The sequence below is a fragment of the Colletes gigas genome, unplaced genomic scaffold (assembly GCF_013123115.1).
Source record: "Colletes gigas isolate AHSC1104 unplaced genomic scaffold, ASM1312311v1 Colletes_gigas_Sc00011, whole genome shotgun sequence".
Lineage (NCBI taxonomy): Eukaryota > Metazoa > Arthropoda > Insecta > Hymenoptera > Colletidae > Colletes > Colletes gigas.
The window spans coordinates 6,806,148-6,820,354 of record NW_025106640.1 but is presented as its reverse complement, the minus strand read 5'-3'; the positions used below and the strand labels follow the sequence as shown (position 1 = coordinate 6,820,354).

The 14,207-nt window shown below is 38.0% G+C and overlaps 2 protein-coding genes across 5 annotated transcripts; one reads left to right on the top strand and one right to left on the bottom strand.

The window, feature by feature from the left end:
• The first annotated feature begins 136 nt into the window (after positions 1 to 136).
• Positions 137 to 1,094, top strand: LOC122398411 (thioredoxin domain-containing protein 17-like). The gene is made up of 3 exons (XM_043398220.1): positions 137 to 478; positions 654 to 735; positions 814 to 1,094. Exons 1-3 carry the CDS (start codon positions 337 to 339, stop codon positions 968 to 970), a joined length of 381 nt encoding a protein of 126 aa, XP_043254155.1. The 5' UTR covers positions 137 to 336; the 3' UTR covers positions 971 to 1,094.
• Positions 1,095 to 1,281: 187 nt separating this feature from the next.
• Positions 1,282 to 14,156, bottom strand: LOC122398376 (SEC14-like protein 2). 4 transcript variants are annotated; one of them, XM_043398166.1, is made up of 11 exons: positions 14,011 to 14,156; positions 11,260 to 11,421; positions 6,940 to 7,009; positions 6,222 to 6,265; positions 3,081 to 3,198; positions 2,783 to 2,992; positions 2,336 to 2,416; positions 2,066 to 2,265; positions 1,842 to 1,990; positions 1,635 to 1,786; positions 1,282 to 1,563 (listed from the first exon to the last, which is right to left on the bottom strand). In XM_043398166.1, exons 2-11 carry the CDS (start codon positions 11,308 to 11,310, stop codon positions 1,454 to 1,456), a joined length of 1,185 nt encoding a protein of 394 aa, XP_043254101.1. In that variant the 5' UTR covers positions 11,311 to 11,421; positions 14,011 to 14,156; the 3' UTR covers positions 1,282 to 1,453. The 4 variants fall into 4 exon arrangements, with proteins under 4 accessions (XP_043254101.1, XP_043254103.1, XP_043254102.1 ...); XM_043398168.1 differs by lacking the exon at positions 14,011 to 14,156 and adding an exon at positions 13,724 to 13,994; XM_043398167.1 differs by lacking the exon at positions 14,011 to 14,156 and adding an exon at positions 13,795 to 13,994.
• Between the last annotated feature and the right edge of the window lie 51 nt (positions 14,157 to 14,207).

The window sequence follows — 14,207 nt, the reverse complement described above, 5'->3', positions numbered from 1 at the left end:
GCCAATTATGTATTTCATTATGTATATTTATTGGAAAAATATTTCATATATATTTTATATAACAATTGTTAATAAACAAATTTTTAAATTTAGTGCCAATTGCGTATCGAGCAAATCGATATCAAATATTTGAATTAGTTCAGGAAGTATTTTCTTATCAGTTAGATTAATGCCAAACGACCATAAATATCATATTGTGGGTGTCACCAATTACGTATACTACTTTAATTACGTAGATTGATAAGAAATTGCTATAAGTATATATATTAACACGGTATTAAATAACAAGAACTTAATAACAATATAATACGACAGTGAAAATAAAGAAAACCAAAAATGGTTCTGCGTCATCGTGTACAGGGATACGAAAATTTCTTTAAATTCGTTGAAAATTTGAAAGTTAACGAACCGGTTTATGTACTTTATAGCGGTACAAAACTTCCTAATGGCAAAAGTTGGTGTTCTGACTGTGTCGAAGGTATAAATCTTTAAATACAGTCGTTTGTTTGATACATAACCTAATATTTTATGTTCACTACCATTTGTATTCATATTTTTTTTTTTGTGATAAGCATACGTCAGTTTAATTTTACTATTCGTATAAAATTATTGTATTTGTTTTATCGTAATATAGATTTCATTTTTTTTTCCAGCTGAACCTTTTATAGAAGAAGGATTTAAGGCTGCGCCTGAAACAGTGCATTTAGTTGAAGTTGAAGTTGGCGATCGACCATAGTAAATATATTAACATAATTGCATTAGCATCTTGATTATTAAACAAGGTATAATATAACTTAACTTTTTATTCGTTAGCTGGAAAGATCTGACTTGTCCATTTCGTACGAATTCCACAACAAAGTTGAAAGTTTTGCCAACATTAGCAAGATGGGGTACACAGAAACGCCTGGAAGGTGACCAGTGCCTAAAAGTTGACCTGATTGAAATGTTACTGACAGATGAGGATAATTAAATAATTCAGGTTTGTACATTGCATTAATAAAATATAAAATGTGCAACTCTGTAAGGCTCCTATGTTAAACATTCTGTCTAAAGTTGTTTGCTATAAAATTGTTTTATTGTTAAAAACCTTAGGACCTTCTGTCCTCTTTTTACAAACATGTACACATTTAATTACAAAGCATTTATAAACTTTCTATATTTATAATAATTACAACTACTAAGAATAAAATATTACATTTTTAATACAACCGAACAATCAAACAATTGTAAATACAAAAGAGTGTCTTAAAAATGGACAAATAAATTATCTATATAAAATTGTCTGGAATAAAAAATATACTTTCGTAGAATGATTTTTGGTAGCTTGGATAAAATGCAGAAAAAAAGAAACGATAACAATAATAAAGAACTATTGTTCTCTCGATGCGTTAATAATGCACTTTGGAATGTACTCGTTGAAAGGAATCATTCTTTTCCCGCTTTAATGCGTTTGTTATGGAGTAGTGGTGATTTCTTGCGGTTCCGCCGGTGGCAAAACTCGCACCGAATAATGAATTTTCTTGTTTCTCAGAAGACTGTAACTGTTATCGAAAACGACCGAATCTAAAACAGGTAATATTATCGATACGTTATCGTTAATATTATATTTTCAATACGACGCAATATGTACTCACACGTGGAAGGTACTTCGCAAGTTAAAATTCCAATTTCGTCCAACTGATGAGCAGCTACTCGTCGTACAGGTATAATTTCCTTCTTTGTTCCGTTGGTGTCTTGTTTCAAGATACCAAATTTAATATCATGATCTTCGGTTCGGAATTCCCAACTAGAAGTATACAGGATTAGGAACGTTGATGTTTTATCATTAATAACTCGTATACCTCAGTAAGGATCCCGTCTCTAATGCTGGCATATCGAGCACCAGTTTCCCACCCTTTCGAATTGTCACTGTTGTAAAGTCGCTCTGTTGTCTGTCCTTTTCCACGTTATTTATATACAACTCTTTCGGGATCTTACCACCCAGACAAATCTGAATAAAATACAAGAGTTTAAACGTTTTCAAACGAGCTCAGACAGACGCTGGCAATTCGATAAAATTCCTTACCTTCGTTCCCAGTTTTGGGTTACCATCCGGATCTGTAAGGGTGCCTCCAAAGAAGGCTGGCACCTGATCTCTTTCAATGTTCGAAAATATCGCTGACTGCCACTTTGGCGGATCAGCCTTGTATATTTGAATCTTAGACAACGTGTACTCGTTCATAAATTTTTTTGTTACCGAAAACGCGAACGCGAATACTTTGGGCGCTGGAAGCAATCGTGGAAGCAAGCGTTAATTTATCGATCTATGCTCGAATCGTGCACGCAAATTATTTACCATTGATAATGTAACACGTCTTTAGAATCTCGGGATAATTGGCTTCGTACATTTGTATCAAGGTGATGACAACTTCTCCGGCTGAAAATAACGAAAACTTTCGTCGATTTTTCAGTAAAGAACGTCGGTTCGTTAATGGCAAAAATACTTCTTCCTACTTCCTGTTTTGTGCGATTAGCAAGGTTTTTTTTTTTTGGAGCTGCGAGGTGGTGAACGTACAGAAATAAATGTGAAAGGAGCATTATCAGGTCGTACAAAAGCCACGCGAGTATTCCATCATTTCTCGATGGATAAAATTTCTTGGTAAAAAGTTTCAAGCCGCGTTATACAAGCGTTTCGCTCGTTAACGGCCTGTTTTTACGGACCGAGGAAAGTTGATCGAAAACAACCCTTTGAGATAAAAATAATTCGAGAGATTTTACGTAATGTTTCTGAAATCCGTGTTACCTGGTCTCCATAGATACTGTCTCAAATTAAATCCTTGCATGTCAAAGATCACGGTCAGTTCACCGGCGGCTGGACCATGTTTCTCCATCTGTTCTCTGCACACTTTCAGATACTCTTCCAAAGATTTTATAGTGATTCTTATTACATCCCTTCGCGATACGACGTGCAAAATACCGTACATATCCAACGCTTCGAAGTACACGACGATCACTGCAATTTTCGATTAGTTTGTTCTTAAAAAATTAAGAAATTAATGTCAGTAGGATTTCTCAGTTTTTTAATTAGAATTGATTTTTACCCGGGGCTCCATCCTTGTCGAAACCACAACGTCCGTGAGGCAAAGAATCTTTCAGAATTTGAGGCGGTTCCCAATCATGTAATTTGTCAACTTCCCATTGTTTCCGCCACTCCATAGACTGCGAAGAAATTTATACAAATCCTCTGTTTCCCAAGTTACAGCCATTTTTTTTGACCCCGATGACACTTTTAATCGCAAACTGAACTAGTATAACCGATTGCACCCGAACTGTTTATATACAACGCTCGACAACTTCTCGATATCTCTTGACCTTATTGATCATTCTGTTCTACGAGTCAGTCTAGTTCATTCTCTCGTGCATAAGTGCACTTGATAACTCGATTCAAGTAAAGATAGTCAGAGAAAAATTTCATTCACTTTTTCACCGACTAACTTCGTTTTCTATTTTATCAAAATTTGATTAAATTCCAAGCTTCGAATTCGATGTTCAAATGCTTCTTGGTTCCACGTTTTATATAACGCAGTTACGAGATAGGGTACGAAGATTAAATAAAAAGTATCTCAAAAACGAAGGCTGAAGCTCTGAAGAAACCCACGGTTGCTTTTAAAACGCCGCGCGTGTGCTACAATTTCCAAATAGCGCCGTCCCAAAAAAGCGATTTCCACATCCGTGCGTGGAAATCCGATCGCGTTTCTAAAAAAATTTCGTTCAGAATTCGGCTAACGAGGATAATCATCCGCGGGGTTGTGAAATTTAATTACCGCTTCGGTAGCTGAAGAGAAAGGGAACGCGATTGCGCCTAATACATCGCAATATCCGTCATCGAAAAGAAAAAGGAAATACAGAAAAATTGTATCGAGAATTGGGTCCGAAATGTTTCGAATTTTCACGCGACTCGTTAACCGCTGATATCGATAATTATACGATAGGGTCGGGTTGCTTGTTTAGCAATCTGCGGATGTAGACGTGAAACGAACAAAAAACGTGAGTTTTACGCGTTTCAGCATTCAAATGTTCGACAACTCGAGTCTTGTTGCAACGATTCGAAACTCGGGGGAAAAAACAGAGATCAAAATTTTTCACAACGCCTTGACGGCCAATGTCACGCGTACGTGACTTCACCAATCGATCCTTTTTACGAATATTTTTTTTTTTTAATACTAGATTTACTAGATATTTAAAATTGCAGAAAGCGTAAATATTATTTTTTAACAACTTATGTTGAATTTTATTGATGCAATCTAATTAAAAAAAAAATCGTATTTTCAGGTAATCGTCAACACGAAAGGTATCGATAAATATACGTGCGATGAATGCTCGTAAATCTAGTGTTAATTGTTTTCATTTACGATTGCATTAGAGATACGAACGATGCCGCACGATTGAGAACAGAAAAACACGCGACACCACCAGTACACAATATATGCTTTCTCGTTGCAGTCGCACGTTTTACTTTTCGCCTCTTTCTGGAAGGCAGCACGGTTGAGGTTGCAGAATATTTCCCAGGATTAACTTTGCAACTTATATCGAGGGAAACGACGTTCGATGGAATGTATAAGATAAAGCGACGATAGAAACGGGGAGACGTTCGAAGATCCGCTGAAATATTTCAGAAACATGCAGTCGAGTTTATAAAAAAAAAGCATTGACCCAGATGTTGTCACTATCGCCGAGCAGACCGGCTGCAAAGTGTCGAGCAATTATTCTGCGAACTTTCCACGTTAAAAATGAAAAATCTGCTCGATCTTACGCAATATTTGACGCTATTTTTTTTTTTACTTGTTAAAAAGTCCTGTTTATCTTCGTTTCGAGATTGACTGTGTTTCGATCGGCTGAAAAATATCGATAAGCGCTAATTGGTTAATTGTGGCACGATTTCCGTGATCGTCGATAATTTTATCGGATGTTTTGGAGAATGTAAACATTATTCGAAGAAAATTATGGTTTCTCGTGACCACGAGTGGACTTTCACCGATACGATACTTATCGAATTTTAAGGAAAGTAGCTGCATAACGAGCACCGACACGTTTTTTGTATCAATTTTTATTAGGAATCGCCATCGAATGGCCGACAGTCGTGCAATTAAAAACCCATTTGGCTGGTTCGATGCACTATCGTTGGTCGAGCGATTATTAACAAGTAATTTGTACGCAATGCCGATTGATCCTTTGTTGCAGGTTGCATATACAACATTTACCATTCAAGAAGCAATCAAAGCGTCTAATCTATCATACTGACAAAAGCAGATTGAAATCGTAGGGGAGAAAAAGTTAAGCACTCCCCATATTAGCATGATTGATCGCTGGTGGAAGCTTTCGAGCTATCAGCCACGCTGCGTTTCCGTCCTTACTTTTCGCGACGTCGGTAGAAAAGTGTCGTCGAAACGAAAGCGAGCACCGACATTGTAGAAACTGTGAAACGTCATTGTTTACACGCCAAACAATCCATTTTACGCCACTCTCTCCTCCCGATGTGTAAATTGAACGTCTACTCGCCGTCCCTGCTAGCAGTTTTCCGAACGATCGCGATCCATCTATCTCGTAGCAGTCTTTCGCTCGTTAAAAAATATCCACGATAATTTAAGTCGAGGTTCTTTCTTCGAATATCGAGGGATCGCGGGAAACGGGATTAACGGCCACTCTGTAGAATGCACGAAGCGGTGAAACGAATCGCTCGTTCGGTGATCGTCGAGCCGTAAAGAATGAGTTTTTGCGCTCGATGGTTAAAACTTCCCGCAGGATAAGCCAACGAGACTGAAAATCATCGCGAGGGGATTGCGTCGTCGTGACTGTTTCAACTTTCTCGATCGAATTCGTCCCTCGGTGTGATTGTGCGCGCAAAAGCGCGAGAAAGGTTGACGGACCGATCATAACGTAATACTCGACGTCTTCGAACGAGCAACTTGCGCCAATTATGTCCGCTGGCATAAATTACGAGATATACTATACCAAGAAAGAGCCTCGAGAGTCTACTGTAAATTTTACACTGTAAATTCAGAGACGGAACTTGCAAGTCTTGAAGATCATCAAAGCGTCGGTGAAATCTTATCGTTAAACAATTCTACATGTTCCATCGAACGCATAATGTCAACCAGCCTTTTTTTCTGCGTAATTGTTATGAAACTGTGGAAGCAGGGACGCGGATCGAATACGTAATTAAGGTTCAAAGCCATACTTACGTCCCGTAGCATCTTCTCCGCGGCGGCTGGATCCCATTTTCTAGCTGGAAAATTACTCATCGTCATTCGAATAATTCAGACGCGTGTACGAGATTTTAACGTCCGTCTCGAAATTCCGAGTAATAATTATCTCGATGGGAATTATTAAAAAACCAGTCTTGCTTCAATGTCAGCTCCTCGATATCGCGACGTAATGTATGCAATAGGTAATGATGTCGATCACGATACAATAATATCTCATTAGTAAAAATGAGAGATAAGAGTACGCGCTTAAATCGCTGACATATTTATAATATCGCATATTAAAAATTATATTTATCTTGGTACTTCTGCTTTCTTCATCTACGATAGCCGCTAAAGGCTGCAGAATTTAAATCTACATCGTAAATACTCTTTTATCGAACGAAGCAGACATTTGTAAATGTTTCGAGAAACTTCGTCTTCAGCGCGTCCAATCGCGGCGATACTGAATGGAAAAAAGCTTTGCTGAAGACGATTATGTTTGTCAGCTTTGAATTGCCGCGATGAATGCACGTAACTTCGGAATATCGTGCGATAATAGGAAAAAGAAAATATTAAGCGTCTCAAAAGCGTACCGATTACGTTGCAATGAATGGATAGGAATAGCTGTAATAATGCGTAAAAGCGATAGTTTCGTTTGATATACGCGTATACAGGCGTTGAGAAACTGTATGAAGTAAATTTCATGAATTCATACCTCTGAGCCAACGTAGTAGAAAGTAATCGTCGTGATGCGGTTGCAAAATGTTTTGAACTGACCGCCTAAACTGAAACCAGAAATTCGCACAGATTACACGTTTATATAACTTTATATGCTTTTGAAACGCGCGTTATTTTTCTACGAGTATACGAAATTATACTAAACCATTAGTATGTATATTTTATAATCGCCAACTATAGACTAACACCATATAACTATATAGCACTACGATCTTATCAGAATATTGCAAACACGTGTTTATAACATGCAGTGGCTGTTGACGCAATTATATTATCATTTTATTGCCAAACACATCGAAACGTTAGTTTTCGAAATTGCCCAATCGGTTCCACAGAAAATCTGCCACTTTCTGTTCACGGCACGGTGGAAGCAAATTATTACGCGAAACGATGCTCCCCGCGATTAGGAGAAAAACAAACGTTCGGTTGTTTTCGTTTCGCCTGGATTCGCAACACCGTTCTGCGTTCCCTTTCACGTGAATTTTTCGCCAGGTCTGCCTAGTCCGGTTAACCCGAAACACCGTGGAACGGACACATCGAAACGCAAGCCGCCATATACGTGACGAAAAAAAGATCTGGTTGTTTCGAAACCGATCGATTCCTTCGAACGCTCCAAACTCGACGCGACTTTTCTCTAAAATTTGAAAGTATGAATTTCGATAGTTTTGTGAGCTCCTTTACTCGATAAAGGACTTTTCCTTTTATTTTATCACCGAGGCTTAATTGGAATGTTTCACTTCCAGCGCGAATCAGAGCGACCAACATCGTTATTACGATCGATCGCGTAGAAAATAAATCGCATGCGTTAAGGGGCCATTCTACCTTGCAGGCATGAAAAATACGTGTTTCTTTGTGATTTTTTTTTGCGGTTTATTAAAGATCGATTAATTCCGGATTTTGTAGATACATTTATTATATATTTAGCTATATTTACGAATTTTTGCAACGCATAATATCTGTTGATTACGCTGTTTTTGTTGATCATCAAACAACAGTTTTTACGAACGGCACCCGACTGCGTACGTGATATCTTGCGAACAAGTTATTCGAAATCCTAAAACCAACGATATTCTTAATATAGATGAGTGTGGTTATAGCATGAACTAGGATATTTTACGAAAAAATACTGAATATTTTCATATATTTGGTTGCTTTTTTGTTAATAAAAGAAAAAGTATTGCATATATCGTAATTATCCTAGTTCATGCTATAGGGAGACCAGTTCTGAAGATACTGTATAAATTTGATGTTGATATCTTGAATAGGTTTTTAGTTATCACGCACGCAGTGCCGAAAAATGTAGTTTCGAGAAAAACAGCTTTAAAGTTTTTCACGTCCAGTTGTTATACCTGCGCGTGGTACATTCCAGCAGGCTATAACTTCGTTAGTTTTCCGAATTTCAATTTAATATTTGGTAGACATATTTTCGAGACTACATACTAAAGGAAAATGCAAAAAAAAAAATATCGATTTTTTAATCCCACAAGGTAGAAAGGCCCCCTTAAGATGTACATTGGAACTGGTACATGATTGAACCAATAAAAAAAAGATTTGAAGAAAAAAAACAAAATTTGCCACCTGCATAAATGCTCTAAAAATCGGTCAAACCGTGAATCGTGCTATTCTAAATAGCACCGAGTGTATATGGTAGTCTGATGGCCAATTTAAACTGACATAGAAGCGAGCAATTTCGTTCTTTGAGCTCACCATCCGGGAATGGAAAGATTACGAGGACATTTTGCAATTACTATGATTGTAAAGATCCTGTAAGAAAGGAGCCTAGCGCACAGTCTTGCCGCGCGTTTCGTCTTCACTATTTTTCAGAAAATAGATCTTTGCACGTATCGTTCGATCGTCTCTTCTTTAAAGTATCGTTTCTTTCTGCTTACAGGAACAACGAAGATCAAAATCGTGACAACAAACAATAATTTATTTGCATATGAACCGTGATGAACATTCGAGATCGAGATGCTTGGCGCAAAAGATACGCAAACATAAGTCCCGCGTGGTAGCGTGCGTCGATGCACGGAGTCGAACATTTTTCTTCGATCGACCGTAACTCGAATACGAAGATCATTTAAAACAAGTTGTATTTTTAGGTTTTCGAGGTCGACGACACGCTCGTATAACAGATTCGATCCATGGAATTCGAAATCCACGGATGTGTGTCGATGTGCTTAATCTTCAGCACCGTCACGTTGCGAGGCGCGTGTTAGCACATCGGGGTAAAGAAAGTTCCGTTTTACTCGCAGAGACCCCGTTCTCTCTCTCGATTGGCGAAGAAACTTTTGTAGGAGCTGTCGTTTCGCGTTGGATTAGCGAAGAAGTTAAGTGCGGGCAGGCGTTTTGCTTCGTGGAAGAAATCGGCGAAAACGAGAGGTGCTGCGGAACCTCGCCGCGTGTTAAAGTGATTTTCATCGGGAGAAATCTTCCGGATAATGACACGTTACCAAGCGACGAGAAGTCACGACGAAAACCACGCTCGCTCGACGCTGGTTTCAAATTTGTTAACGTTCATTTATAACAGTCTCGATAGTTTTATAAAGACTGGAAGAAAAGTTAGAGAGGAAACGTAATTTCAAACTGCAACATATAATATGTTATTTAAGGGGCCTTTCTACCTTGTGGGATTAAAAAAAATCGATATTTTTTTTTTTGCATTTTCCTTTAGTATGCAGTCTCGAAAATATGTCTACCAAATATTAAATTGAAATTCGGAAAACTAACGAAGTTATAGCCTGTTGAAATGTACCGCGTGCAGGTATAACAACTGGACGTGAAACTTTAAAGCTGTTTTTCTCGAAACTACATTTTTCGGCACTGCGTGCGCGATAACTAAAAAACTGTTCAAGATATCAACATTAAATTTATACAGTATCTTCAGAACTGGTCTCCCTATATCATGAACTAGGATAATTGCGATATATGCAATACTTTTTCTTTTATTAACAAAAAAGCAACCAAATATATGAAAATATTCAGTATTTCTTCGTAAAATAGCTGCCATTTTGCCATTTTTTGTTTTTTTTTAAAAGATCCTAGTTCATGCTATAACCACACTCATCTATATTAAGAATATCGTTGGTTTTAGGATTTCGAATAACTTGTTCGCAAGATATCACGTACGCAGTCGGGTGCCGTTCGTAAAAACTGTTGTTTGATGATCAACAAAAACAGCGTAATCAATAGATATTATGCGTTGCAAAAATTCGTAAATATAGCTAAATATATAATAAATGTATCTACAAAATCCGGAATTAATCGCTCTTTAATAACCCGCAAAAAAAAATCACAAAGAAACACGTATTTTTCATGCCTACAAGGTAGAATTGGCCCCTTAACTTTTGACCTTACGCGAAATCTTCGCCAGCAGAAAGTATTATTTTATTTCGTTTGACCTATCGGGGAAAATGATTGTGCAACCGTTGATATAAACAAACGTAAATACGGTTACGAGAGCGGTGATTTGTTGAAAAAATTAATTGTGTCGCTGACGTCACAATATGTACGGAGATGACATTCGTACGATATCGAGAATATCTGTTGAACTTCCTCGTTAAAATGTCAAGGTGAAAGGGAAATTTCCGCGTTTCCTGTTATGCTTAGAACGGCGCCAAGGCCAGTATTTTCCGTAAATTCGATTTAACTAAATGTAATTAAAAAACAGCGACGAATCGATATTCAATTTGAATTGGAAATTAGAGTAACCGTGCAACGAGTAAACTTTATTCGGATGTGCGTTGCACGTCACGATCGTGCGCTCTCTGTTTACGAAATTTCAGTCCTCGTACGCGATACCTGTATTTAATGTTAAATCAGAAGTAGTTAATCGTTTAAGTTCTTGCTGGCCTAATTACGAAACGTGTGGAACTTGTTCTTGGTGTCAATACAGGCGCATAAACAACTATACTGTATCTTCCCATTCGGAACTTTTACTTTTCACAACCGCGTGGAATCCGTTCTGTCTGACCCTGAGTAAACCTATCGCCTGCATTGAATATTCTTCGAATATTTAACCCGAATAAACGATGGGAAACTTGGACCGATTTTAGAGATTTTTTTTATACAATCCTCAAACTATCCGCTTAAAATTCTTCGGTAAATGCAATACATTGGTCGTACCCATCGTCTCTTATTCGAATAAAATTCTGCACGTGTCGACGTTATCTCGTTGCATTGGCGACTAGAATGAAAAGAAATCGACGAGCATGGCTCTCGCGTCTTCGAATGTCAGCTTCGTTGACCCCGACCTTCCCCGCCGCGGTCACACATTTTTCTAAGATCGAGCGCTACTTACTTTCATCAACGCGAACCGCTGGTCGTCGGCCAAATTCAGCGATCTCGACATTCTTGGTTTCGGTTGAGCCTTGATCGCTCGATCGATCGTCCTTCCTTTGCAATCGCTGCGCTCGCGTAACGGCGTTCCACCTCCTCGACCACCGTCTCTTATTTCGCAGCTCTGAAATCGTTATCAGGTTCAGAGCAGGTCGTTTTTCACGCTCGAGGCGCTGTGTCGTGCACGCGTTCCTCCGCAGATTCTCACAGACGTTCTTTAACTTTCATATTAGTTAGTTAATCTCTTAGCGTGCATTACGTTCTTAAAAAGTATCAAAGATTGTTTTCCCAATGTATTTTGAAAATTGTTCAAGAAATAGATCCAGATGAAAGTGATACTGTGTATCGTTATCGCTCGGCTGCTCGAGCTTTCGTGCGAAAATGTAACTTAGAAAGCAAAATGATACCTAGTGTACTCGCAAATGTTATCGATTCGATGTAATAGTAGTCTTGCACGTTACTTGTATGATACACGGTTCGTTACTATGCAGCGCCAACGATTGGTGTTGCATTTTCTAGCGACGCGATCTATAGCACATACGAGCACGCGTTAAGATTCTGATTTATTCGGGTGAAAAAGCCAAGTGAAATGAACTAAATTAAGTAAGAAATTTCATATGGTCGTATGTCCTATATGTATATCTTGATTTTTAAGTTACGAATGATCAAGAACACGATTATTTTGATTTGGAAATTACTGCATAATACAAAACTCGTGCGTCGTGCATATTTTGTCTCATTTCCTTTGGACTGTGAAAATATTCCACGCCTTTACAAAGCGATGGACACCACGTGTCACCTAAACTCTATTGTGCTAAAAAATATTCAGAACATTTTATTTGATAAAAAAAATTAATTGCTTGGAATGACTTTACCTTGTTAAGGTATAACAGAGTTTCAATAAACGTATGATCGAAGATTAGGTTTCCAAAGTATTCGATGTTTTAACATACAAGTTTGATCGCCAGTGGAGCGCCGAGTTGAACGAAACTGAATACTTTGGAAGTCCAACGTACCAACTAATGAATATATGTATGATATTTAATTAGTTGCTCCAAACGTTGAATATTGATGAGAAAGTATAAATGCGTTCCAGTTTTCATTACTGCTAGATGTGTATTACCGAATACAAATAGAAGCATGTAATTATTACGTGTTCGCAATGAATACAAAATATAAATACCAACGGAAGATAGTGAAAAATGTGTATTCGAAGCTTGTACCGAAAGATAAGAACAACCTGTATAAATAAGAGCTAATCTTGCGAGACACGATCTTCCTAAATATTTTTTTTATTTTTAATCGTTATATCTGGAAACCATTTATCAACGTATGTTTCTTAAGACTCGTCTGTTTTTTTGTAAACTCTACTTGTCGGTTAAATTCATATCCGTAATTTCGAAGCGCATAATTCTCCAAGTAATTAAAGAGTCATGTGTATAAATCACAAATCAAATACAGCTTCTTGAAAACGATATTCGTGGGGGGATACGTATAGTAAATGTCACCTCGACTGCTATAACTTGAAAAGCAAGAACCACAAAACGACCGCAGAATATTAACGTTGTACGTCATCCGGGTCACATTTCATTTATCAAAATGAATAGTACTTATTCACGGTGAATATTTACATAAGAAACACACTCTTATGTTCATTGTAACGAGCATAATGGACAAATTTCGTACGATATACCGTGTCCTAAATCGTTTCAAGTTTGTAACACCGATACCAAAATCTACGTACATAAATAATAAAGTAGTACAGTAAAACGAAAGTAAATGGAGGGTAAATATTTACATAGATGCAATTACAATTTTAATATAAATACAAATTTATGCCCGTATTTTCACAATACTTTAAAACGTGTACATGCATGAACAATTTTACTAACTTTTACGTTATATCGTACCTACGATTTGAGCGTCCTAGTTTAATGCCTTACAGGTATTAGACATAAACACATAGATAAAATTACACGTTTCGAAAGGGGGAAAAAAAAACTAAAATATCGAATGTTTAAAGCAGAGCTAAAGAGTTTCAAGTTTAAATTGGAAATATATAGAATGTTGGAAAGTCCACGATTACGATGATTAAAACTCTTATAATTTTAAAACAAGACGAGTGGCCAAGGTAATATCCATAAAGGGTGTATAATTAGCAAAAAATGATAAATTAGGTCAGGGAGTCTAGAAATTGAATAGCAAAACCGAAGTGACGGTACGCTCATACGCGTTGGATATTGCATTCAGGCGAGCGAAAGCTCCAAACGAAGCAGATGCTGTGCAAATATTTATTTTCGAAGAACTTTCAAAATGAATTTGAAATTACCGCCGTTCAAATACTTCGATAATATACGATCTATATCGTGCGTCGCAAAGCATATAATCAGTAAGTTTCTTCGTACTATTTACGCGCGAAAACGTACACGTAAAGTGTGTTGCAATCGAACAGATTCTCGGTGGCCGGGTTCGCATCGAAGTATGAATACGATATTACCGATGAGCGTCTTCGAAGCGTTTCGTCGTAGTCTCTATCACTTTGGCGGCAGAAACTGTCGACGATACTTCACTTTGCGAACAAACCGCGGTCCCGCGAACGATCCGTTTCACTTTCCAAACATAATCGTCGACGACGATCACTTCGCGGACGATAATTGTCGCGCGGGTAGGTACGTTCAAAGTGCGCGTGTGTCATTTATGATTGCCGGCTTACTTTATGGTGCAACAGGTGTCTCGTGCAATCGCCGCGACCGCGCTCCAGTTCGAGAGCCAATTCCTCACTAAAAATGAATGCTCCGCGTTGACCGGTACTCAAAGAATGGCACTGTTCTGTTCACCGCTGTTGTCGACGCCGGCGCTACGTGCAACGGCACCCCACCACTTCGTTCGATCGCGGACAGATACACCGTA